Raw genomic sequence first — 26,444 nt, 5'->3', positions numbered from 1 at the left:
TTTCCAATCAAACAGCTTTATTTAGTAAAATCACAAGCACTGTGGAGACACACACCGACAGCTGGCAGCTTTGGCACAAGTTCGGCAGAGAACCGGACCTGATCTCCCAGCCCAAACAACTGGTGTTAACACTGGGATGAGGGAGCATGGGTGGGATGACCGCCCCCCCCCCCCACAGGCACACCTGAGGAGAGACCTCTGTAGGTCTCCTACTTTCCCCAGACCCCGCAAGGGATCTGCTCAGCATCAGCCCATCCTAACCACTGGGCCGTAGGCTGGCAGTATGCCCCTTGGAATTTGTCCCATCCCCCAGCAGGATGCCAACCTCCCTATGCCCATCCACCAGGCAGAGGCCTGGCCAGGAGCATCAGGGTTTCTCTCACTCCATGACTGGCTCACAGAGGGGCAATGGGGTACTGCAGGTAGGTGGGCAAGGGCAAGGGTGGCACATTGTCCCTGAGCATCAACCCCCTGCTCGTAGCCACCGGCCCCTGACTGCAGCAAGATCCCATCTGGGTGATGGGGCTGCAGCCAGAGAGCTGGAGCTAGGGATTGGGGATCTGGAACGTGAGTCCCCATTGAGGCTTTCTGATGTGCTAGAAGACACGTCTGCACACCGAGACAGGGCCAGTCCTCCGGCCTAGGACTCCAGGCTACCACGCGCAGTAGCCCATCCATGCACTGCACTCTGATTTGCATTCACCGATGCAATGATTCATTAAGACAGCAATTACCACCACTACCACCACCATGTGGGCAGAGCGCTGTGCCCAGCGGCCCTGCCCCAAGGAATGAAAATTCACAGCATGGTCACACTGCCAGGGGACTTGAGCACCCCCTCCCTCCACAGCCCTGCTGCTAGCCCCAGTATGGCTGAGAAACACCGCCCCCTGCTGAGCCAGACCCGCCACTGCCAGCTCAGAGCTGCTTCCTGCCGGGAGTTTGCCAGCAATTGGCCCAAACCCTCTTTGCTGGGCAGTGACAGTCTGGGGCACTCAGGAGGAGGTGCCATCCCAGCGGCTTTCCTGCCACCTCTCTCCAGCCGGTGGTTTAATGAGAGTAGGCAGCAGGTACATAGCGTCACCCAGCCAAGGGTCTGAGAGCAGCGCGCCAGGGACTTGGGGGGTATGATGATCTGGGGAACGGAGACACATAGAGCTCAGGTGACTCACCCAGGATCACACAGGGAGTCTGGACTAGAGCCAGAAGTGGAACCCAGCTCTCCTGAGCCCCAGTCCAGTCCCTTATCCACTAGGCCACCCTGCTCTCAATGCCTGCATCCATCCACAGCTACATCCCCTTCCAACTCCCCGCCCTGCCTGGGGCAAGTGGTGCTGCTTAGCCCCGGGAGCAGGGAGAGCCACTCGGCAGCCAGAGAGAGCCAAGGGGGGCCCAAGGGAGGGGCAGGCTCCCCAAGGGTTGCCCCATGATCCCAGTTAATCCCTGGAGGCTGGGGGTGGCTCTGCAGAGCTCTGGGGCTGGAAGCAGCAGGGAGAGGGGCTCTGGGGCTGGGGAGGGGTTGGGATGGAGAGATGCAGCAAGGGGAATGGAACCCTGCCCCCAACCCGCATTGACCCCAGTGGGTAGGACCCAGGCCTACCCCACTTGGGAGGGGAAGGCTTGTGTTACTGCTGCAATGTGGTGAGGGGCCCTTCCAGGAGCCAGAGGAGGTAAATGCAGGGTGGAGGGCATGGGGCACTCAAGGTGTATTCCCCACCTCCAGTGCAAGCAATGGGAGAAAGTCTGGCATGTCATACCCCCGGGGTGCAGCCTTTCCCCCACCCCCAATCTTGCAGAGCCATGGGCTGGAAAGCTGGGCACCGGCTGTAATTTCATAGGGATCCAGGGACAGGCCCAGAGCACCTGGAGCACAAGCAGGGACACAAGCTGCTCCTCCCCCTGGACACAACAGGCATCTGCCCCTCCGGGCTGGCACAGCCAGGTGGTTCTGTAAATGACGCTGCCACCCAGGAACCCTGGAGTCCTGCCCACTCCCAGGCAGCTGCTTCTTACCCCAGCCCCTGTATGTCCATTGCCCCCATGAATTTTCACTCCCCGTCTCTCGCTTTAGTATCCCCCACCCTCCGCTGTGCCCCTCAGCCCTCCGCCGGCAGAGGGGGGACGCTGGCCAAGGAGGGGAGGAGGCAGGCGTAGATCTCGATGCCCCGCAGGAAGACCTGCTCGTTGAGGTACTCATTGTGGTCGTGCAGCAGCACCGGGGTCCGGTTCATGGGGGAGAAGCCAAGGGCCGGGTGACCAGCCTGCAAAGCAGCGAAAGGAAAAGTCACTGCCACCGCACAGAGCCTAGTGGCCATATCAAACTATATGGGATCCAAGGGGTGGGGCTAGACTGAGCCGCCTGCAAAGAGGCGATCATGTTGTGTATTCCCCACCCCCTGCTGACATTCAACCCCATGCGGCGCCCCCTCCTGGCCAGCCCTGACATTACTGCATTCCCACCCGTCACTGGTCCTGGCCCTTGTCCCATGCTGGCCTGAACTGCGGGAGGCCGTGCCAGTCTGCAGTGGGAGGCTCATTCCAGCAGGGGGGCTCCCATGTGGCATCCGGCCCATGCTCAGCTCCCAGACTGCTGTGCTGGGCAACACAAAATGGGGAAGAGATGGCCAGCCCTCTGTAGAGATAGAGGTGGTTAGGGACTATTTAGAAAAGCTGGACGTGCACAAGTCCATGGGGCCGGACGAATTGCATCCGAGAGTGCTGAAGGAATTGGCGGCTGTGATTGCAGAGCCCTTGGCCATTATCTTTGAAAACTCGTGGCGAACGGGGGAAGTCCCGGATGACTGGAAAAAGGCTAATGTAGTGCCCATCTTTAAAAAAGGGAAGAAGGAGGATCCTGGGAACTACAGGCCGGTCAGCCTCACCTCAGTCCCTGGAAAAATCATGGAGCAGGTCCTCAAAGAATCAATCCTGAAGCACTTAGAGGAGAGGAAAGTGATCAGGAACAGTCAGCATGGATTCACCAAGGGAAGGTCATGCCTGACTAATCTAATCGCCTTTTATGATGAGATTACTGGTTCTGTGGATGAAGGGAAAGCAGTGGATGTATTGTTTCTTGATTTAGCAAAGCTTTTGACACGGTCTCCCACAGCATTCTTGTCAGCAAGTTAAGGAAGTATGGGCTGGATGAATGCACTATAAGGTGGGTAGAAAGCTGGCTAGATTGTCGGGCTCAACGGGTAGTGATCAATGGCTCCATGTCTAGTTGGCAGCCGGTGTCAAGTGGAGTGCCCCAGGGGTCGGTCCTGGGGCCCGTTTTGTTCAATATCTTCATAAATGATCTGGAGGATGGTGTGGATTGCACTCTCAGCAAATTTGCGGATGATACTAAACTGGGAGGAGTGGTAGATACGCTGGAGGGGAGGGATAGGATACAGAAGGACCTAGACAAATTGGAGGATTGGGCCAAAAGAAATCTAATGAGGTTCAATAAGGATAAGTGCAGGGTCCTGCACTTAGGATGGAAGAATCCAATGCACCGCTACAGACTAGGGACCGAATGGCTCGGCAGCAGTTCTGCGGAAAAGGACCTAGGGGTGACAGTGGACGAGAAGCTGGATATGAGTCAGCAGTGTGCCCTTGTTGCCAAGAAGGCCAATGGCATTTTGGGATGTATAAGTAGGGGCATAGCGAGCAGATCGAGGGACGTGATCGTTCCCCTCTATTCGACACTGGTGAGGCCTCATCTGGAGTACTGTGTCCAGTTTTGGGCCCCACACTACAGGAAGGATGTGGATAAATTGGAAAGAGTACAACGAAGGGCAACGAAAATGATTAGGGGTCTAGAGCACATGACTTATGAGGAGAGGCTGAGGGAGCTGGGATTGTTTAGTCTGCAGAAGAGAAGAATGAGGGGGGATTTGATAGCTGCTTTCAACTACCTGAAAGGGGGTTTCAAAGAGGATGGCTCTAGACTGTTCTCAATGGTAGCAGATGACAGAACGAGGAGTAATGGTCTCAAGTTGCAATGGGGGAGGTTTAGATTGGATATTAGGAAAAACTTTTTCACTAAGAGGGTGGTGAAACACTGGAATGCGTTACCTAGGGAGGTGGTAGAATCTCCTTCCTTAGAGGTTTTTAAGGTCAGGCTTGACAAAGCCCTGGCTGGGATGATTTAACTGGGACTTGGTCCTGCTTTGAGCAGGGGGTTGGACTAGATGACCTTCTGGGGTCCCTTCCAACCCTGATATTCTATGATTCTATGATTCTATGATTCTCTCCGAGAGAGCTTTGCTGTGCGATGGACCTTCCCAGCATAAACGTCCTAGGGCGGCGATGGCTGTCACAAGAGGGACAGATACCATGGGGCAGGACAGACAGAGGGACATCCTGCACTGGGGATTGCATGGCCTTTCCCCCTTCTTTAGTGTCTTGGGGAAGGGGACAGGACCCGCAGAAAGAAACTCCCATGACTAGTAGACATCTATAAAAACCAGGGCAGAGGTGGGCAGCGATCTTCTCTTTTACCAGGTTGGCACCACCCAGACCCCACATTCTCACCTCTGGGAAAGCAGCTTCCCCTCAACCCACTGCCTCAATATCCTCACCCCCATATATCTGAGACCATCCTAGCCACAGCCCCAAGGATGCTGTTTCCTTAAGAAGAAACAATGTTTGTAGCAGGCCTGGCACAAGGCACTACTGTAATACAGCTAACCAATGGGAAGGATAATAATATTGCACATTTACAGAGCACTGCTAGCCAGAGACTCTCAAAGCACTTCCTGACAGCACGTCAGTTCCCATTTTAGAGGTGGAAAAACTGAGCCGCAGGGGGCCATAACCTGCTCTAGGGAATTGGTGGCAGAGACAGGAATAGAACCCAGGAGTCCTGACTCTCAGGCCAAGGCCATTCCCACTAGACAACAGAGCAGAGTCAGAGACCAATTAAATTAAGATAGAGAGCGAGAGAAAAAAAAGGGGATGGGGAAGAGGCCGGAGGAGGGGATGGGAGAACCAAGGAGACCCAGTCAGAGCCTGAAGGACTGGCAGCGGGCAGGGGAGGAGACAGACCGGGAGGAGGCGCCAGCACTCACTGCTCGGATAAAGCGGCTGTCCGTGGCGGCCGGGAAGATCTCATGCTTCAGCGTCATGTGCCTGCAAACAGAGACAGAGCCTGGGTGAGCCACCCCCCAGTGCGGCTATTCCCTCCCCCTGCCATGGGGAGCCAGGGCCTGGGGGATGTGGTGGAGCCCATGGGTGAGGAGGCAGGGACAGAGGGCGCCCCCATGCGGCAGAACTGTGGAGGACCATGTTTAGCTTGCCCCTGCACCCCAGGCCTGACTGAGAGGCATCCGCTTTTGCGGAGCTTTCAAGACCCTAGGGTGGGGGCACAGGTGAACCCAGCCTGCCAGCACTGTGCCAGCGGCATGGCTGGGGGGACAGCTACAAGTCGTACTCACATGTCTTTGCAAACCCTACTGAATGCCTTCCACCACGGGTCAGACTCCTCGGTGCAGGTCACTGTCTGATCCATGTATTTCTACACCAAATGATAGAAAGGAGAGGGTTAAATCTTCCTCGGCGGGTGGAGGGAGGAGGCTGGGGTGGCAGCAGAGCAAGGGGGGTGGGAGGGCGAGAGGCTCAGAGGCAGCATGGGGCAGAGGGGTGAGGGTCCAGCTGGGATGGGCTGCCCAGGAGAGTGAGGGCAAGGAGGTGCCCAGCCAAGTTACACACACCCAAGCAGATTTCAAGGGGCAGCTCCTCAGTTCCCTGCTGTTACCTGGTAGAACTTGTAGGTGACACCCTCTCCAGCTGCCCGGCACCAGGCTGTGAGCTGCTCCTCAAATGCCTGCAGGGGAGGGGGCAAAACAGGGGGGCGTGAGTGAGGGGGATTCTCTCTCAGGTCCATGCTGTCAGCCTTTGTTCTGTCTCTCTGATGCCTCCCAGAATCCTTTTGTGTCGCTGCTCTGCCCCAGAGGCACTGCAGAAATCGATGCAGTGCATCATGGGATGTTAGCAGCGAGTCAGCACCAGCTCTAGACTTCTGGCAGGCACCGCTGGGGCGATGGCTGGCAGATCGAGATCCCCCCCAAACCTGGAGAAACGTGCACCCCACCCCTGCCCCGAGGGAACGGGACTCCTGCCGGAGCAGGTACCATACCTGCAAGTTGACAGTGGGTGGGATGCGGATGTCAAAGGTGGCGGACAGCTCTGAGGGCAAGACATTGAAGGAGACACCCCCACTCAGCATGGTCAGGTTGAGGCAGGTGACGTCGCCCAGGGTGAGGTGCTCATCACACTTCAGTCTGCAGGGGGGAGGGGGAGGTCACACCCAGGGTCTGTGATCTGTGTCTGTTGGAGCCTTTCACCCCCAACTACTCCCCCGGGAAAAGACTCCACCCCTAGACCGAGGGGAGGGCAGAGCTAGGTCCAGAGATATGCCTCGCCTGGGCTGGGGCCATCAATATGACACCCATGTGCACTGACATATGGTGCCAGGACATGCGTGGGTCACTGGGACGGCCACGCTTTCTGCCACGTGGAGCCAGACCCTGGATCCTGCCCTCACAACGACACTCCCTGTGTCCTCTGCCTGGATCTCAAAGTGTCTTACTGAGATCAGTGAATTAACCCTCATGTCCCGCCCACTCCGGGAAGCAAGTCGGGGTCATCACGGCCATTTCCCAGATGGGGAAACTGAGGCACAGAGCAGTGATATGATTCACCCCAGGACACAGAGGGACTCCGGGGCAGAGCTGAGGACAGAACCCAGGAGTCCTGAGCCCCAGGCCCGTGTGTGCATCCCAAACACATTCTCTGGAGCTAGGACGTCCACCTTCTCCCTGGGAACCAAACGAGCCACAGGTTTCACACGGCGCTGCCTCTTACCTCTGCTTCTCACTCTCTCTGAACTGCAGGAGGGAGGTGATCACTCTGTTCTGTGGTGGGAACAGAGGATGTCAGTGTCCTGACCAGCGTATTATAGCTACATCCCAGCTCCCCCAGACACCTGCACCCTCAGGGCAAGCAGCTCTGCCCTTCACCCAGGGCTGCCCAGAAACAAACCAACCAGCTCCCACACAGGAGCCACAAAGGGGCGCTGACTGAGAGAGGCTGGGCCTGACGTAGCCGGGAGCTCCCCCAACAGTCAGCGCTCCTGCCCCGCTCCCCATAGTGCCCCCTGCTGACAGAGGCTGGGGTTAGAATGCCAGGGATCTCCCCTGCACCCAGGAACTCTGCACCATTCCTTGCCGGAGAGAAGCTGATGGTCTCTCCCTTGGTGCAAGAGGACTGCAATTCACTCTCTGTCACACTCACTTGCCCTTCCTGCTGAGAGGGCAGGTAGTGAAGCCAGGATGGGTGGCAATGCAAGTCTCTCACCCCCCAGAAGAGGGCGCCCTCTCTTACCAACTTCTCAGCAGCCGTGTTCTCAATGAACCGGGATCCATGGCCTGGGTTCCCCTCGCACTTGACTTTAATCCCTGCAAGTGCCAATGAGAGGGGAAGACATGTTAAGAGAGAGAGAGAGAGAGAGAGAGAGAGAGAGAGAGAGAGAGAGAGAGTGGGCGAGCCTGGTGCCCAGACACCACAATGATGGGTATGTTAGAAATGCACAGACAGACAGACACAAAGCGAGGGGACATGTCCTGGACCCTACTCACACCAGGCGCACTTCTCCCCGTAGAACACAGTGAAGGCGTCTGTTGGGTTGGCCAGGCCTGGGGGAGGGAAGGAGAAGACAGGTCACTGTGGTGGAGTGGGAGCCAAGCAGCCACTGCCAGCTGCCGCCATGGCGATGCAACAGGGGAGCTGCTGGCTGCCGTTTAGGGCCTGGAGGAAAATCTCCAGATCCCCAGCCCTGCCCCAATCAGGCGCCGTGAGTGCAGAGGGCCCAGCCACACAATGTCCCTCACTCATGAGACAAAGTACCTGCCAAGACAGGGTGCGAGGCTGGACCCTGGGCTGAGGGAACGTGCCTTTGCAGGACCCTCTTTTATCCCCACCATCAACCCTTCATGCATCTCAGCCCATCTACCACCTAATGTCCAGGGGGCCAAGCTCAACTCCGCAGAGGGACCGGCAGCCAGGGCACAGCTTAGTCCCTCCCTGTCCACTCTCCCCTTGCACAGAGCACTCCCACTGGCTCCTCCCCCATCATGCCTGGAGAGCCGCACCTTCATCCAGAACGAAGCCGACGTTGAGAGCCTGGAACTCAGGCCGCTTCACAAACAGCTCCATGCCCTTGCAGCCCCCGATCTCTTCGTCTGTGCTCAGGGGAAGGGCAGAGGGTTAGTGGCCACCAAGCTCTGCCAGGTCTGTGCTGAACCCAGCCCTCCCTTTCACCCCAGCCATGGCACAGCCAGAGCACCCCATGGCAGACCGGGACCCGCAGCAGCTTCTGGCCAGTCTGACTCCCACAGCAGCCAGCTTGTGACCTATGCAAGGCAGGGGAAAGCAGCTGTTTTCCCCAATGCTGGCATTTCCAGCTCCTGCTAAAGCCACGCGTCACCCTCCTTGGCGCTTCTCCATGGTGATGCCCGGCCCTAGCTGTTTGCCATCTCATGGGAACTACTCAGCTCATGGCGAGAGTCCAGAAAGCGGGGTGGAGGTAATGCTGGAGCCGTGGGAGAAAGGGCCAACATCAGTGCTTTGGCCAAATGCAGCAGGCATCAGTGGGACTGAACTGGGGTTTGCAATCTCCCCAACCTACCCCATGTAACAGCTCCATGCTCTTCTGCACCTCCTTCCCCAGCGTTCTCACACTGCCTCGCCAGAGCTCCCCATGAGGGGGCGCAGTCACCCACTCCAGCCTGCCTTAAATGCAAGCAAGTTCGCGGAGCAGGGCTGAACAGAGAGTGAGGAGGACACGTCAGGGCCTGGATCCAGCCGGTGCTTTCGAGGCCAGGAGCTCAATGTGCTTTACTCCCATCCATAAACACACATGATGTGCTTGGTTTCTCTGAGTGTTTCACTCCCAGGAACACGCTGGTCAGGGGAGTCCCAAAGCTAAGGAAGAGGCAGGGCAGCTCCCATCTCTAGCCCCACCTTCCCACCCCTTCCAGCCAAACTCTAGCAACCAGCTGGCCACAAAGAGCATTTACCAGGCACGAATGTCATGTGAACCGTTCGGGGGAAGCGCTTCCCCTCAGCCTTCAGCCTCCGGATGGCCTCGATGTACCTGAACAGGGAGAGACTGGTCAGGAAGCTGGATGTCCCAGGTACCTGCAAGAACCTTGAGCTCAGGCAGTGCTCCAGGCCAGGTGTGAGATGCATGACAGAGCTGCACTCCCAGATTCCAGCCGGCACCAGCACCCCCTGGTTTTCCCACACCCTGATGTCAGCTAAAGATTCAAGGGGCCTAGTGTGGAGCGGATAACATATTGGGTGTCCAGGAATGGGGGGCAAGTGTCACGGGGCTTTGGCCACCCCAGCCAGCCAAAGCAGGGAGCAGAGCCCCCCAGCCCCGTGCTAGTTATATGACCAGGCAGATACAAGCTGGAACAATATATAAATAACTAGACCTCCACGATAAAAGGATCTGCTGAGCTTTCAGGATCTCCAATGTCTATTGCATCACTCAGCTATTGGCAGGGATTGCCAGACTGGCCCAGCCTACTAGCCCAGTGGCCTGTTTCCAGCTGTGACCAGCAGCTGCACAGCCGGGGCAAGGCGCCCGGCAAGGGACGATTCCAGAACACTGGCACATCAAGCTCAGGGGAGATCCTCCAGATTTACGCCAGTAAAACCAAGATCAGGATCTGGCCGGCTGGTTCATAGCAAGCATGAGTCAAGAGGGACGGAGCTGTGTGCAGAGGGGGACGTTCAGCTCCATTCGATTGCCCCAGAGAGGCAATGGCAAACTAAGACAAGACAGAGAATGGAGGAGGCCAGCTGCACTCACTGGATGGAGACACACTTCATATCCTGGGCTCCGCGGGCGTAGATGTTACCCTGAGAGTCCTTAAAGGCTTCGAAAGGGTCATGGGTCCAGTGCTCCTGCAGCGAAGAAACCAGTGCTGAGTGTCACAGAAGGGCTCCCCATGGGGAGCAGGCGCGGACGGAGGGCACAAGCACAGTCGAGCTGGCTCCCAGCATGGCACCCTGACTTTTTCATGGAGGAGAGGGGCAGGGCAGGACAGCAAGCTGATTTCCTCACCACCACCTGATCCCCATCCCCATAAAAGAAAGGGACAGAACCCTGTTCAGGAGATAGAGAGAGGCCTGGATGAAGGGATGAAGCAGCAGACAGGACTTATGTGGTAGGTGGCACCTCAGCCTTTAGGAGGTAGATGCGGGGCAAAAGGGATGGGAGTGTGATTTAATGCCAGCCTGACAGTGCTGGAGACCGAAGTGAAAGACAGGCTTCTCCAATGCACTGCTGTCAACACACCTCTACCCACATCTGAAGGGATAGGAAAGCAATAATGGACAATACCAACCCCCACGCATGCAACAATGTTAATTGCCCTGGGCAATTTCAGGTCAGCAGTGGGGCCTCCTGCTGTGGGGCTTCTCAGGGCAAACTGGACTCTAGCACACCCATGACAAAGAGCAGGTGCACGTCTAATCGAGTGCAGTGAGAGCCTAATGCAGCCCATCAGAAAATGGGACTTCATAGTCACTAACCCCCAAAATACCAAACGGTAGCAACTGAAGTTTGTGGTGGTGGATGGTGAGTGCCTGATATCCCTCCTGGAGGATACAGCCGGACAAGCCAGGGATCTGATCAAGGGGCAAGCATCAGAACTTTATAGCCACAGTTCAAGAAGCAAACAAGGGAGTCCCGTGCACAATGGAGAGAATTTTAAAAGAATAAGGAGACAGTCTCTGAAGGCAGCACTATCCCAATGGGCGTCTTTTTCCATCACAGCAGAGAGGCTAAGGGCTAAATGGGGCCTTGGATCAAACCAGCCTCTCAGCTTGAAAATCAGCACACAGCAGGGGTGAGGTAAGGGGAAGCCCCAAATGGAAGCAGAAGGTATTTTCCCTGGACAGACCCCACCGCCTGCAACAGCAATCCGGACAAAGGCTCGCAAGTTCCCCACATTCTACTGTAGGTGGCACTGTGTTTGCATTAACAAAGGGTGCAGATGGCAGGTCCTCAGCTGAGATGGCCCAGGTTTCCCTTGGGCCCAGCGGTGCCCCTGGGCATTCATTCTCCTGAGCTGCTGAGAAACACTCTGAAGAGGGACACTCCCACTTCCCTTCTGGACAAATAACTGCCCCCTGCCCACCCATGGGCAGCAGCCAAATCCCAGCTGTAAGCCCCCCTCCCCACAACCCCTCACCTCAAATACCGGCACGACATCTGTGTGTGAGTTCAGCAGGATGGAGCGGAGCTGCGGGTCCGTGCCCTGCCAGGTCATGATGGTGACAACCCGGCCCGGGCACACCTGCGAAGCAAGAGGGAGTCTGTTACAGCAGAAGGGCAGGCTCCGCCCTGCTGTGGGTCAGGGAAGCTGGGCAGACAGAAAGAAATGACAGAGCAGCCGATGGGTGGGGAGGATGAGGAGGAGCAGCGGGGTTCGCATATAACATGCAGCTTCAAAGGGAGGGGTTGTTTCACTTGGGAGGGAGCAGATTTCAAAGGACAAGAGATTCCTCTCCCTTCTAGGAGGGCAGGAAGGAGGGTCTCACAGACAGGGCACTGGTCTGGGAACCAGGAGACCTCGGCTCAATTCCCAGCTCTGCCACAGATTCCCTGAGCAACCTTGGTCAAGTCATTGCATCTCTCCAGTGCCTCAGCTCCCCATCTGTGCTATTGGGATTACAACTCCCTGCCTCACAGGGGTGATGCAAGGAATAAATCCATCAGTAACTGCGAAGCACTTGAATAGCAATGGGGCCCTCCGAGCAACTGGATCGAGAGATCCCAGGCAGAACACAACCTCCTCCCATAAGGATGCCTCAACTATAGAGGGCTCCCAAGCCATATCCAAATGATGCGGCTGGGAGCGTGAAGATCTGGAAGGGGATTTCTTCCTCTTTTCTGTGCTGCCCCGGGGCCGACAGAACACAGGGGAGTCACTCAATTAACGGCCGATAAACAGGCAGCCAATCAAAAGGAAACACTTCTTCCCACAGGGCAGGATCAGCATGTGGGACTCATGGTCAGGGAGGCAAACCCGGGGCTGGGATGATGTGAGGGGAGGAGCAGAGAGGAGGTTACAGGTGTACCTGGCTAGTGCTCAGCCAGCACTAACCAGACACACCTGTACAGATTGCTCTGTCTGGAGGGGGACTAAGGGAAAGGCTACGGGGACAGGTCAGCACAGAGGAAGACAGTTGCAGACCCAGCCACTCCTGAGACTGCATGGTCCAGGCATGAAGCTGGAGCTGGAGGCAAACCCTCACCCGGAGCAAGGACGCCAGAAGCTACAGATAAACTGAACCCCAAAAGGGTGACCCAAAAGGAAGGAGTTCCTGGGTTCTCAGCCCACTAGGAACTGTACCAAGACCCCCCATTTCATTTCACTGAAGAGTGAACACCCTGGATTGCTGTGCCTGGAATGAGAAGCTCTAGAGAAGGGTGGAGTGTTACCACGGGAGCTGGTGAACGAGCAGGGAACGCTCCGTACCCCCGGAACCATCCAATCCCCCAAGCAAGGGACCTTAAACACTGATCTTCCCCACCCCAAGGGCCACCCCAGAGGACACTAGACACAGCTGATGAGGGCAACAGCAAATGCCAGTGGCAGGTGGCCTTGAAAGAATATGGGCTCAGCAATCACTGAAACTACTGAAATGCAGGCACGCCCTGCATTTCCGAATAGCTCAGGGGATCCAGCCAACACGCACACAACTGAGATCCCGTCTTCAGGGAACTTCCCCACATTTTCCCTAACCCAAGTTTCTGCCAGTCGGGATTCACGCACCCATGAGCCAGAACAAGTCACAGGGAAAGTTGTGTCACCCCAGGCCTCTTCGGAGGAATGTGACCTTACTAAGTCCCAGTCTAATTACAGCACATACAGCCGGGATGGATCAACTCAAAAATAGACGGAGAAGCTGTAATAGCAGATTAATGGTCTGGCCAAATCTGCAGGGGATTTCCGACCGCAAGGGGTTCGTACACCAATGGCAAACAACCGCTCGCACTGTCACATTTTGCAGGGTCTCTCCTGCTGTGAACTGGGGGGGGGGGTAGCAAACAAACAGCACCCTGGCCCGTCCTGGACTCTCAATGCAAGGATCATGGATCAAGGGTCTGAGAGGGTAGCCTCTCCTTGCCCAGAACTCCCCCTAGAGCCAGCGAGAGTGTCGTGCATGGGAGGGCTCCTGTTCCCAGTCCTACGGATATGTGCCAATGCAATGCAGCACAGTGAGTCTCTGGAGTAGGGGCCCGAGGGCGTGCTGGCGGGAGGATTCACCGGCCTAATTAATATCGATCTTGTTCTGTATCTAGACTGGCCAGCGCAGGTTGGAACAAAGGACATCGAGTGCACCACGGAGCAGATAAAGGGCCAACTGTTGGTCTCACCGGTGGAAATATAGAGCAACTCCACCATCTCCAGACTTGCACTGGGGTAACCGAGGTCAGACTCTGTCCTGGTGTATCTAGGATGGATCTACGCTTCGCTCTACCCAACAAGGCTGAGGTTTAGCTCCTGGTGGCGACCCACGTATTCACTCCACACAGGAGAATGCTAATGACCAGGGTGACTCTTCCATGGGTGCAGGTGGGACGGATTCTTGTGCAACATGCTCAGGTCGCTCTAGCCGTTTTTACAGGGATTGATTGCACTGAAAGACCGGTATCTGCAGACAGGAGTCCTGTGGTTACCCAAAGAATGAGTCTGGCACAAGCAGTGCAGGCCAGCTCCATGCTGCTGCCAATGGCCTTCAGCCCAGATCTGGAAGGACCTCCAAGGGAAAGGGACGTCCACGCTGGTAGTGTTCACAGGGGTAGCAAAGAGTGCTCATTGCAAGGCTGAATATAGTGATAAGGACACATCCTCTGAGAACTCGGCTGAGACCCACCAATTCTTTTTAGATGGGAACGGCTGAACGATCCGCTCAGTCATTCCCTGATTTGCTGAACACCGGGCTCCCGGAGTATCCCAGTCAGTGCCACTTGAACATTGGAAAGAGGTAAGAATCATAGAATATCAGAGTTGGAAGGGACCTCAGGAGGTCATCTAGTCCAACCCCCTGCTCAAAGAAGGACCAACACCAACTAAATCATCCCAGCCAGGGGTTTGTCAAGCCGGGCCTTAAAAATGCATTCCAGTGCTTCACCACCCTCCTAGTGAAATAGTGTTTCCTAATATCCAACCTAGATCTCCTCCACTGCAACTTGAGAGCATTGCTACTTGTTCTGTCATCTGCTATCACTGAGAACAGTCTAGATCCATCCTCTTTGAAACCCCCCTTCAGGTAGTTGAAAGCAGCTATCAAATCCCCCCTCATTCTTCTCTTCTGCAGACTAAACAATCCCAGTTCCCTCAGCCTCTCATAAGTCATGTGTTCCAGTCCCCTAATCATTCTGTTGCCCTCCACTGGACGCTTTCCAATTTTTCCACATCCTTCTTGTAGTGTGGGGCCCAAAACTGGACACAGTACTCCAGATGAGGCCTCGCTGATGCCGAACAGAGGGGAATGATCATGTCCCTTGATCTGCTGGCAATGCCCCTACTTATACAGCCCAAGATGCCGTTAGCCTTCTTGGCAACAAGGGCACACTGTTAACTCATATCCAGCTTCTCGTCCACTCTAACCCCTAGGTCCTTTTCTGCAGAACTATTGCCTAGCCATTCGGTCCCTAGTCTGTGGCGGTGTGTGGGATTCTTCCGTCCCAAGTGCAGGACTCTACACTTGTCTTTGTTGAATCTCATCAGATTTCTTTTGGCCCAGTCCTCTAATTTGTCTAGGTCCCTCTGTATCCTATCCCTACCCTCCAGCGTATCTATCACTCCTCCCAGTTTATTGTCATCTGAAAATTTGCTGAGGGTGCAATGCACAACATCCTCCAGATCATTAATGAAGATATTGAACAAAACCGGCCCCAGGATCGACCCTTGGGACACTCCGCTTGATACCGGCTGCCAACTAGACATGGAGCCATTGATCACTACCCGTTGAGCCCGACGATCTAGCCAGCTTTCTATCCACCTTATAGTCCATTCATCCAGCCCATACTTCTTTAACTTGCTGGCAAGAATACTTTGGGAGACTGTATCAAAAGCTTTGCTGAAGTCAAGGAATAACACATCCACTGCTTTCCCTCATCCATGGAGCCAGTTATTTCATCATAGAAGGCAGTTAGATTAGTTAGGCATGACTTGCCCTTGGTGAATCCATGCTGACTGTTCCTGATCACTTTCCTCTCCTCTAAGTGCTTCAGAATTGATTCCTTGAGGACCTGCTCCATTATTTTTCCAGGGACTCAGGTGAGGCTGACTGGCCTGTAGTTCCCTGGATCCTCCTCCTTCCCTTTTTTAAAGATGGGCACTACATTAGCCTTTTTCCATTCATCCGGGACCTCCCTCAATCACCATGAGTTTTCATAGATAATGGCCAATGGTTCTGCAATCACATCTGCCAACTCCTTTAGCACTCTCGGATGCAGTGCATCCGGCCCCATGGACTTGTACTCATCCAGCTTTTCTAAATAGTCCCGAACCACTTCTTTCTCCACAGAGGGCTGGTCACCTCCTCCCCATACTGTGCTGCCCAGTGCAGTAGTCTGGGAGCTGACCTTGTTCATGAAGACAGAGGCAAAAAAATCATTGAGTACATTTGCTTTTTCCACATCCTCTGGTGAGCAACCCAGACCTCTCTGGCAGGAAGATGGCTCCCCAGCAGATGGGAAGTGTTACGTTTCTAAGTCATGAGTTACAGCAGCAAAAGCAGATACAAAAGAGCTCATTGAGGTGAATGAGCCCAGACACACGGTAAAGGGGAGCGTCTCCGAGGTGGGACTTGTTGCAGAAACATCTGCCACCTGGCAGTGCTGGCGGCAGCACCGTGACTGGAGCTATGCTGTACAGAGGAGGACAAGCGGGGGACACCCCAGACATCCCCTGGTGGTTTCAGGCTCGGACAGATCAGTAATGAATTTCAACGTGGGGGCAGAGGAGTGGGTGAGTTCACTTTTCCTACCTCCACTTTCTGACACCCCAGGCCAAGCTCGGCTGCAATCCGCTCCAGGAACCGCACGGCCACATCTGAGAGAGAGAGAAAGCAGGAAAGTTACAGACATTCAACTGGAATCCCCTGCTGTTTCCTTGCGCCTGTTGTATCTCTCCCATCTGGGATTCCCCATCCTGCATATCCTGCAAGAACATCAGAAGTACAGACTGCAAAAAGGTTGTCATGCCTAGGCTCCATCCTGGTGAATAATGTGGCAGGCAGTGTATGCGGTCGATAGGCAAGTGCATGGTCTATACAGCCAAGCACACAACTCCCAGCAAAGCGCTGTCAGTAACGGAACATGATTGCAGCACTAAGCCCCAAGAATGGATGTATTAGCAGGCATACCATCAACAATCTACTCATGCAGCCTCTGTCACAGCTACGAGATCCGTCACATAGCGGGGCAAGCCTCAGCTTTCCGCTCTGTACAACACCTAGCACAACAAGTTCCTGATCCCTGGCTGGGGCCTTAGGTGCTGAGGGTGCAACACAAATAATGAACAACCATAATCTGCCACTAGGAAAGCAGTTGGGAGGAGGAGCTGCAAATAATAGAGCAAAGGCATTAAAGAGACATTGAACACATTTAATAGACTTTATCTCCCCAGGTTCTCAAGATTTTGTCAGGCCTGTAATCCTTGCTGCTTCTCTCCTTTGCCCCATATGCCCCCTCTGCTCCTTTAGCTGCCACTACCTGCGCCAACGGGAGTGGTTTTACCATCAGCATCGGTAATCCACTTCCCCAGGAGGCGATAGGGAAGTCAACAGAAGCATTCTTCTCTGGACCTAGCACTCGCTACAATGGGGTTTTCGTCGGGTAAACTACACCATTCCGGGTCAGGTAAACTACACCATAAACTACATACCCTGCATGGCGTAGTTAAGCCAATCTGATTTTCTAGCGCAGATCAGGCATGAGTCTTCACTAGACACTCAGTACAACAAGGGGAGGGGCTCTCCCATCGCTGTAGTTACTTCGCCTCCCCGAGACACGGCCGCAAAATCAACAGAATTTTCCCATCAACCCAGCGCTGTCTACACTGAGGTTTAGGTTGGCTTAACCGTCGCTCAGGGGTGTGGATTTTTCACACCCATGAGCAACAGAGCTGGATTGATCCAACTTTTTAGCATTGACCTGTCCTATGGTTCAGCACCTTTGTGGATCTGGGTGTTAAGCCCTTCTGTCCTTACTCAGGGAAAACGCCCACTGAGTCTATAGGCCTTTTGCATAAGTAATGACTGCAGGATTTGTCCCCTAATTAGGAGCTATTTAATATTCCCAACTGAGCATGCATGTATCAGGAGTGCGGGGCAGTTAATTACAAGTGAATTGAAAACAGTCAGAAAGAGGCTGATTTGGATTGGTGGAAGGAGCTTCCAGTTTTCTCTTTCCATCCAGCTGTGCTGGAAAAGCCATTTTATATCCTCTCAGTAAAAAAACTGAACTGGGAACCTTACATCAGCTCCCAGTTTGGCTTTTTGACTAAGAGTCTGATCCAATAACCACTGAAGTCAACGGGAGTCTTTCCATCTACCTAAGAACATAAGAACGGCTATACTGGGTCAAACCAAAGGTCCATTTTGACTTTAGCAAAGCTTTTGATACGGTCTCCCACAGTAAAAAAGTATGGATTGGATGAATGAACTATAAGGTGGATAGAAAGCTGGCTAGATTGTTGGGCTCAATGGGTAGCAATCAATGGCTCGATGTCTAGTTGGCAGCCAGTATCAAGCGGAGTGCCCCAGGGATCGGTTTTGTTCAACATCGTTATTAATGATCTGGATGACGGGATTAATTGCACCCTCAGCAAGTTCACGGATGACACTAAACTGGGGGGAGAGGTTGATAAGCTGGAGGGTAGGGATAGGGTCCAGAGTGACCTAGACAAATTGGAGGATTGGGCCAAAAGAAATCTGATGAGGTTCAACAAGGACAAGAGTCCTGCACTTAGGAAGGAAGAATCCCATGCACCGCTACAGGCTGGGGACCGATTGGCTAGGCAGCAGTTCTGCAGAAAAGGACTTGGGGATTAGAGTGGATGAGAAGCTGGATATGAGTCAGCAGTGTGCCCTTGTTACCAAGAAGGACAATGGCATATTGGGTTTGTAGTGAGGCGGTGTGGTTCCCCACCAGCCCGGGGAGAGACTGGACACCAGAGTGGGCAGAGCCAGGGAGCTCTGATCCTGCCCCCCAGAAAGTCAGACGTTGCCCCGGAAGTATAAAGGCTTGGCCTCAGAGCTCACTAAGAGAGCAGCGGCCGGGGAGGCCTGATGCCTCTGGCCTCGCTCGTGACTGGGAAACCCCAGCGGCCTGTGGTACACCCGTGGACTGGCCCGACCTGCCCGCAGCAGTTACCCAGACTGGGAGTTGCCAAGCCTGCCCCGCACCACCTACCAGGAGTTGCCGAGCCTACCCCTTGCCAGCTATCCCGAGGAACCCATGATGCTGGACCCTCCTGAGGACACCACCCTGACCCAGGTACCTCAAGAGGGGGAGTCTGGAAGTAGCCCGGGGGCAGCCGACCCTAGTCTGGTGCAGCACTGCCAGAGCCCATGTCAGTGTGTGGCGGCCAGGATCCCCACTGACCCGGCAGCAGGTCCTCTGCCACTGCTAGGGCCCCGGGCTGGGACGCAGTGGAGTAGGAGGGCCTGCGACCCCCCTGCCACCCAACTCGCGGGTGGCCGTCTCCCCCTCTCCCAGGCCCTTTGGAACCTAGGGTCTGGGCTCACTGTTTATGTGCTGTTGTTGCTCAGCCCCTGCCTGAGGGCCTGAGCTTCTGACTCAACGTTGCCCCGCCATGACCTAGGGCCTGGGCTCACTGTGTTTATTTCTGCCCTCACAAAGGCCGCACAGGAAGACTCCCGCAGCCGAACTAATTCCCCACAAGACATCTTCCCGAGTTTAGTGAGGCAGTGTGGTTCCCCGCCGCCCTGGAGAGAGACGAGCCACGGCTAACCTTTCTACACGCTGTATTAGTAGGGGCATTGCCAGCAGATCAAGGGAAGTGATTATTCCCCTCTATTCGGCACTGGTGAGGCCACATCTGGAGTATTGCGTCCAGTTTTGGTTCCCCCACTACAGAAAGGATGTGGACAAATTGGAGAGAGTCCAGCAGAGGGTAACGGAAATGATTAGGGGGCTGGGGCACATGACTTACAAGAAGGGACTGAGGGAACTGGGGTTATTTAGTCTGCAGAAGAGAAGAGTGAGGGGGGATTTGATAGCAGCTTTCAACTATCTGAAGGGGGGTTCCAAAGAGGATGGAGCTCGGCTGTTCTCAGTGGTGGCAGATGACAGAACAAGGAGCAATGTTGCAATGTTGCAGTGAGGGAGGTCTAGGTTGGGTATTAGGAAACACTAATTCACTAGGAGGGTGGTGAAGCACTGGAATGGGTTACCTAGGGAGGTGGTGGAATCTCCATTCTTAGAGGTTTTTAAGGCCCAGCTTGACAAAGCCCTGGCTGGGATGATTTAGTTGGGGTTGGTCCTGGTTTGAGCAGGGGATTGGACTAGATGACCTCCTGAGGTCCCTTCCAACCCTAATCTTCTATGATTCCATCTAGCCCAGTATCCTGTTTTCTGACAGTGGCCAATGCCAGATGCTTCGGAGGGAGTGAACAGAATAGGCAATCATCAAGTGATTCATCCCCTGTCACCCATTCCCAGCTTCTGGCAAACAGAGGCTAGGGACACCATCCGTGCCCATCCTGGCTAATAGCCATTAATGCACCTTTCTTTTTTTAACCCTGTTATAGTCCTGGCCTTCCCAACATCCTCTGGCAAAGAGTTCCACAGGTTGACTGTGCATTGTGTGAAGAAATACTTCCTTTTGTTTGTTTCAAACCTGCTGCCTGTTAATTTCATTTGGTGACCCCTAATTTTTGTGTTATGAGAAGAGGTAAATAATACTTCAATGGGCTTTGGATCAGACCCTTGGAAGACATCTCTTCTGACATGCATGCGCGTGCGCGCGCACACACACGCACAGGTACTAACCCACAGCCATGTTTCATGCTGGTTTAATGAGAACTATATTTCACTCAATATGAAACTGAAGCTCCCAGTCTATCCAAGACGAGGATTAATACAGCACCAGCTAAAATAGCTTCAACCGGGTTTGGCTGGCCAACTCCAACAGGGGGAAAACACATTATAAACAGATCATCTGTCTTAACTCTGTTGGCTCACGGACTGGGCAGACACTGTTGCTGTGACCCAAGGTTCAAATCCATCTGCTCTGTGATTGATTAATGTTCAGAACAACAAGGAGATGTGGCCCCATGTGGAAGAGAGCTCCAAAATGTGGACTTTGTGCAGAAGCTCAGTCCAAAGAGCAGCCACATGCCTCTTAGGCAGACAGACCAGTATGAGTGAGTGAGTGGAGGGGTCTGATCTGGTGGCATTTTCCACCCACTTTTCCCAGACGTGAATGACAAGGTGTGATGCAGTGGAGAATCAGTCTAAGCATCATCCCAACCGTGGGTGAAACAGGTGGTGCAGGAAGCTCCTGCAAGGAGGTTCCCAAATCCCAGGGGCAGCAGAAGGTGCTGTTCAAGGAAGGCGGCTGCCAGGAAGGCTGTTCCACAGCCTGGAATTTCAGTCCCCATCTCACATTACCAGGGATTTTCCCATTCTAGAGGTCAGCATGAGCTGTAAGGCCAGATCAGCCTCTTGGCTGGGTTGCACAATCACTAGAAAGTCTTGCTAGGACACCTTCTGCCCCCCGGGGAGCGGCTCATTTGCCAAGGTTCAGGGAACTTTCCGACCAGTGTCGGAGAGGTTAGCATAACATTTCATTGCGAATTGCCCCGCCCACTCCATTTTGACTGCTGTCTTCTTTTTAAGGTTGCACATCTGGCTGGTATTTTTGGTTCTTTGATGAAGCGGGTTTTTGCCCCCTCCAACAACACTCAATATTTTCAGCATTCATTTGCCATCAGCGATAGAGGTCTCGGGCTCTGCATCAGGCGGACCCAGCGCAGGAAGCAGCAATGCTATCTAGCTTCCCCCACATTGCACTGAGCACGGCCCTCAGCCCTGAGCTGGCAGGGCAGGACACTTCAGCCCCCGTGGCCCAACTCCATCTTTGGCCAGTTGCGAGGAGGCCAAGCAGAGCCAATGGTGGGGGTGGTTTGGGTGACATGGACTCCTCTGGATTCACACCCACCGACTCACTTCCACCCACGAGCAGGTGTCTTTCCAGGGAGGGGACAGTTTTAAGAACTAAGTGGTTCTACCGGACGATCACGGATCCCTCTGCAGATGATACAGGGCAGGACCCCTGTCCCGTCTCCTGCTGGTGAGCGGCTGAGAGCAAAAGCCCGGCAATGCTCCAGAAGGGTGCCAAGAACTTTCTGCCCAGCATGTGAGGTAAGAATGTTGCCACTGGCCATCGCAGCAGTGAGCCAGTTGCCTGGCCATCTCTCTTGCCGGCTGGTGCATAACCCTCCCCCAGTGCTCATGCTGCCTCAGCGGCTTGCCCCGGTTTAAAAAAAAAAAAAAAAAAGGGGGAACCAGCCTCCTTACCGTAGTTGGGCTCAGGCTGGACTGTCTTGAGTCTCAGGTACTCTCGGAAGAGTGTGACTGAAGGATTCTCTCCCGGCTCCTGGCTTCTGACCTTCTCCCCTGTCCTTTTAGGGTCTCCCTCAGGCAGCATGATGTCCATCTGCCCGGATATCGGGGTCCTGTGAGAAAGGAGAGAGGATGCACAGGGGAAAGGAATAAAATCACCATCCTGAACAGCTGTGAATAGACTTTGTCATCAAATGTACCGGCCAAATTTCCCCCTGACATGACTCCACCATCTCCAGTGAAGCAGCTGTATGCAGCAGGGCTGAATCTAGACCTGTAAGTGTAAGGGGAGCGTTGGCTCGAGCTTTCCAAGCTTCCCGTCAGGATTCGTTCCAAAGCCACAGCACCACATCCGCATCCAGGCATGTCCCTCCTGAAGCTCTGTCTGACGTCAGCAGCTTAACTTGCGGGAACCATCGCGACGGATTCTCCAGCGCTAGACATAGAGCCACCAACAGGGGGAAGCAGCCAGAATCCCCATCCGGGATCGTTCCTCACGACAGCAAGGACCCTGGGAGGTTTGGAATGCAGTGTTGTGCCACCAAGCCCAGAAGGAGCTGCCACATTATCTGTGGCAGGAGGCAGTTAGCACTAGGGACCAGAGGATGCTAGAGCTGCTTGTGGGACTGGTGAGGTGTCCATCCAGAACTGAGTGCTCAGTCACTCCACAGCCAGCTTGGCCCAACAACTCATAGACTTTAAGGCCAGAAGGGACCATCATGATCCTCTAGTGACCTCCTACCAGAGGTGAAAGTAAGCCAGTCCGGTCCAGCATACTGGCAAGAGCCAATACACCATGCCAGACTGGACCGGACTGGCTTTCCCAGGCTGGCGCTTTAAAGGACCTGGGGCTCCCTGCAGTGGCTGGAGCCTCGGGCCCTTTAAAGCGCTACCCGAGCCCCGCTGCCGGAGCCCCGCTACTCCTTCTCCCAGGACTCCGGAGTACTGGTAAGTCCTTTAGTTACTTTCACCCCTGCCTCCTGCACACTGCAGGCCACAGAACCTCACCCACCCACTCCTGTAACAGACCCCTAACCTCTGGCTGAGATACTGACGTCCTCAAATCACGATTTAAAGACTTCTAGTGACAGAGAATCCACCATTCACACTAGCTTAAATCTGCGAGTGACCCATGCCCCACACTGCAGAGGAATGCAGCTAAGTTAAAAGCCTTGGATGCCATGTGATCCCCTCCAGACCCCCCACATGGCAACAAGGGGGAGATTGGCTGCCCATCCCCACTCTCACGAGCCTGTCCCATGTCCTGCAAGCCTCTTGGGGCCAGTGGATCTTTATTCTGACCATGCATTATGTTATCCCAATGCCACAGCAATTGTGTTGTGTGCCAACACAAAAGGAAGACAGGGCAGCTCCCAATGCCACAGCATAAAGACTTTTCCCCGTCGTCAGGTGGCAACTCTAGGAGACGGGGATGAGCAAAATGGAATGGCAGATTGCAAGGGAACATGTTCTGGACCTACTACAAGGACTCAGAGTCAGGACTCCTGGGTTCTATTCGCAGCTGTCCCGCTGTGACACTATGGCAAGCCACTTAGGCTCTCTCTGCCTCAGGATCCCTTTCTGCAGAAGAGGACAAGGGTAGGAGTAGGCCCCTGGGGTTAGTGGAGGTGAAAGGAAGGTAAACGAAGGGGTCTGGGTTACTTTGGTGCTGTGGGGGCTAGAGTGGGGGATCGGGGTGAGTGGGAATGAGGGAGGGGGGTGGAAGCAAGTATGCGTATGAGGCAGGGGTTGGGGACAGTGGGGGGTATGGATGTTAGGGTCTGTGGGGGCAGTATAGACTGGCTAGGAGTAAGAGGGGTGGGTGGGGTACATGGGGGTGGGAGGGTGTCTAGAGTGGGGGGTTGGGGTCAGCAGAGTGCAGGGGTAGCCCAGCATTGGGAGTATGAGGATGGGGGGGGGGGTGAAGGTCGGGATAAGAAGGGGTGCAAGAAGGGTGGGGAGTTAGGGGTAATTGCAGGTCTTGGGGGTGCATGGGGATAGGAGGTAGGCGCATGCATGGCCCGGGGGGGCTCCCGTGAGAGCTCGGGGTACATGGGGGAGGCAGGAGCACGCTCGGTGCAGCGGGAAGTGCGGGTCTCGGGGGTCGGGCAGGAGTTTGGGGGCAGCCCGGCTCGAGGAGCACGGGGCGCTCGGAGCGGGGCCGTGCCCGGCTGGGGGGGGGTGCGGAGCAGTGCCAGGCCCCCCACGCGGCCCCGGCTCCAGCCCGGCTGCCCAGCCCCAAGTAAACATGCGGGGAGCGGGGGAGGCGGCCCCGGCCCCGGCCCCGGCCCTACCTCCGCGCTGCCCCCAGCTCCGGCCGCCGCCGCCGCCTGCTCCTCCCCGGCTCTGCGCTCCGCGGCACTGGGGCTGGGCGCAGCCTGAGTCCGCCCGCCCGGCCGGCCAATCCCGCAGCGGCCCCTGCCCCGCACTAGGACAGCCCGCAGGCAGCCGCCTCTCGCGGGGGCAGCAGGGAGAGGGGCAGCTACGGCCCCCCCAGGGGACCGGCAAAACTTGGGGCCGGAGCCCTGGGCGCCCAACCGTGGGGCACCTGCAGGATCGGGCCCTTGCACCCCACAGGCTGCCATGGGGCACCTGCAAGATCGGGCCCTTGCACCCCAAACCCTGCCCCCCAGGATGCTCAGGACTTAGGGTGCAGTCTTTTCCTTGCACTCCAAAGTCCAAGGGGATTGCACAGCTCAAGGACCCAGTTCCATCAGTGCTGCAAGACCGGGCCCTGCTTGCTTTGCTCTCACCCAGTATAAAGCCCCGGTACTGCCACTGGAACCAGTCTAAGGAGACTCACACCCTGGGTTTAATCCATTGATAAGGACTGCTGCTGAGGTATTAGCATTCATTATCTCTAGTGCCACAGGTGGTGCTTGCAATCCCCAGGCACAGGCCAGGAGCCCCTTGTGCCAGCGCTGTACAAACAGAACAAGATGGTCCTTGCCCCACCATTTACAGTCTAACCCCATCTCTTCTCCTCCTGCTCTGTTCTACACTGTAGACAGCACCAAAAAAGCATGTGTGCTTTCATTAAAAGCTAGAGATGGGCCAATAAACTGGCGCATTTTCCCTGAACCCCCACCAAGCTTCTGTGGGTCCAATAAAAAAAGCCCTGGTTCCAGACTGCTGCTGGTTTTGCAAGCCCAAACCCAGCCAACTCTTTCCCCCCCTTTACAGTTCCCCCCCCCAGAGCTTTTTTTGCCATCACCCCAGAAACTTTTCTGCTCACACATCTGGGCAAAAATAAATCCAAACTGACAAGTCCCACTCCAGCCTTGCTCAGCTTTAAGACAGGCTTTAGTTTTTGGAAACAAAGCCCAGTTCATTAAAACTTTTTTTCTATAATGAAAAGCAAGATGGAAAAATAAATGACATTTGAATTGCTCTTCCACCTGACTGACGTGCACTGGGCCCTGCACATACACACATGATAACAACAGTCAGCCCATGAAGCGTTAAACAGATTATGCAAACCAAACCAGGCCCCAATCCTGCAATTAGATCTCTCCCCATAGACCTCTGCACTTCTTGCAGGCCTCCATTGATTTCAACAGGGCTCCATGCAACTGCAAGATTCCCTCCATGCACATCCAGCTGTAGGACTGGGGCCTAAAATCTTAAAGTTACAGTCTCTTTTTAGCATGGCACAGCTAGCCTAAAAATACTCTTGCAAAATGTCCTTACCTCTGTGAATAATGTTGTTAATTATTGCCAAATGAAAGGATTTTTTAAATCCAATTTTTCTTTCATCATGTAAGAACCTTTAGTTTTCACCCACAGAACTCTGCCAACTTAACTATTTGCTAGTTTCACTGTAGTTTCACTTTCAGATTCTCCTGGCTTCCTACATTGTTGCAATCTCTGGGGGAAAGATTACACAATAGTGCTAACCCAAAATATTGAAAAATCAGAAGTCCAGCAAAACCACCCATGTGATTGATTGAAAAAAATAAGATTTATTTTTAAAACAACACATTTTATTTGCTGGTGTTTTGAGCTTTCATGGGGCACTCAGGTCACATTTGCAAGCTTTTGCCCATAACCACAAAGGCTAGAATTTCTTTTTAAAATGAAAACGGAGTTGCTCAGATAATCACCTGACTCCAGGACCTGGGACTTTAAATAAAATTTCAAGAGGTATCAATGTTTCTTTTCACCTAAATCTAATTTTGATTGAAAATAAAAAATCATGAATGCACATCCATTAACATGAGGCTTTCTCAGACCTTTTAAAAATAATTATTATGCAACATCGGGCCTAATCCAGATGGAATATTGGGCCAGGTCCTGCAAACAATCCAATGGGTCTACTCATGGGAGTAAAGTTATTCGCACACTTAAGTGTTTGCAGGATTGGGACCTAGGCCCCTTTAAAGAACCGAAACCAAACCTCACACTCAACACAATCCTCATTGCAACAAGGACCTGCATTATCTACTTAATACGTAAGTTTCTCACCCGAGAAACATTCCGAGACTTGATCCATGAGACATTTAAAATCTCATTCATCAGTTTTTTTACAGATCTCGCTACTTTCCCCTGCTCATGAACTCTACACTGCAAAGGAGGTTGGACATATTAAAAATAGCTGAACACTGGGACACCAGACTTAGAAAACCAAATTGCACATTTGCAAATCAAGGCAAAACTGTCCCACATGGCCCCGCTTTCCATGCCTACCTCCCTGTCTACACTAGGAAATGACTCAGGGCCAACAACGTGGTACCGGTGGCAGAGCTGTACCCTCAGGAATGGGTGATGAAACAGTTTA

At 54.2% G+C, this 26,444-nt stretch overlaps 1 protein-coding gene across 4 annotated transcripts; it reads right to left on the bottom strand.

Annotated features, from left to right (window-relative positions):
* On the bottom strand, positions 1-26,442 carry ACY1 (aminoacylase 1). 4 transcript variants are annotated; one of them, XM_038411254.2, is made up of 15 exons: positions 25,358-26,442; positions 21,623-21,780; positions 16,063-16,127; positions 11,250-11,354; positions 9,863-9,957; positions 9,063-9,139; positions 8,136-8,225; positions 7,623-7,679; positions 7,369-7,442; positions 6,850-6,899; positions 6,122-6,266; positions 5,741-5,809; positions 5,421-5,500; positions 5,055-5,115; positions 1-2,261 (listed from the first exon to the last, which is right to left on the bottom strand). In XM_038411254.2, exons 2-15 carry the CDS (start codon positions 21,759-21,761, stop codon positions 2,097-2,099), a joined length of 1,272 nt encoding a protein of 423 aa, XP_038267182.1. In that variant the 5' UTR covers positions 21,762-21,780; positions 25,358-26,442; the 3' UTR covers positions 1-2,096. The 4 variants fall into 4 exon arrangements, with proteins under 4 accessions (XP_038267182.1, XP_038267184.1, XP_043374922.1 ...); XM_038411256.2 differs by lacking the exon at positions 25,358-26,442 and adding an exon at positions 23,962-24,109; XM_043518987.1 differs by lacking the exon at positions 7,623-7,679 and having other exon boundaries at positions 25,358-26,013.
* Positions 26,443-26,444: the final 2 nt, after the last annotated feature.

Source organism: Dermochelys coriacea, chromosome 7 (genome assembly GCF_009764565.3).
Source record: "Dermochelys coriacea isolate rDerCor1 chromosome 7, rDerCor1.pri.v4, whole genome shotgun sequence".
Lineage (NCBI taxonomy): Eukaryota > Metazoa > Chordata > Testudines > Dermochelyidae > Dermochelys > Dermochelys coriacea.
The sequence above is the reverse complement of the archived record's forward strand: the minus strand, read 5'-3'. Positions and strand labels throughout refer to the sequence as shown.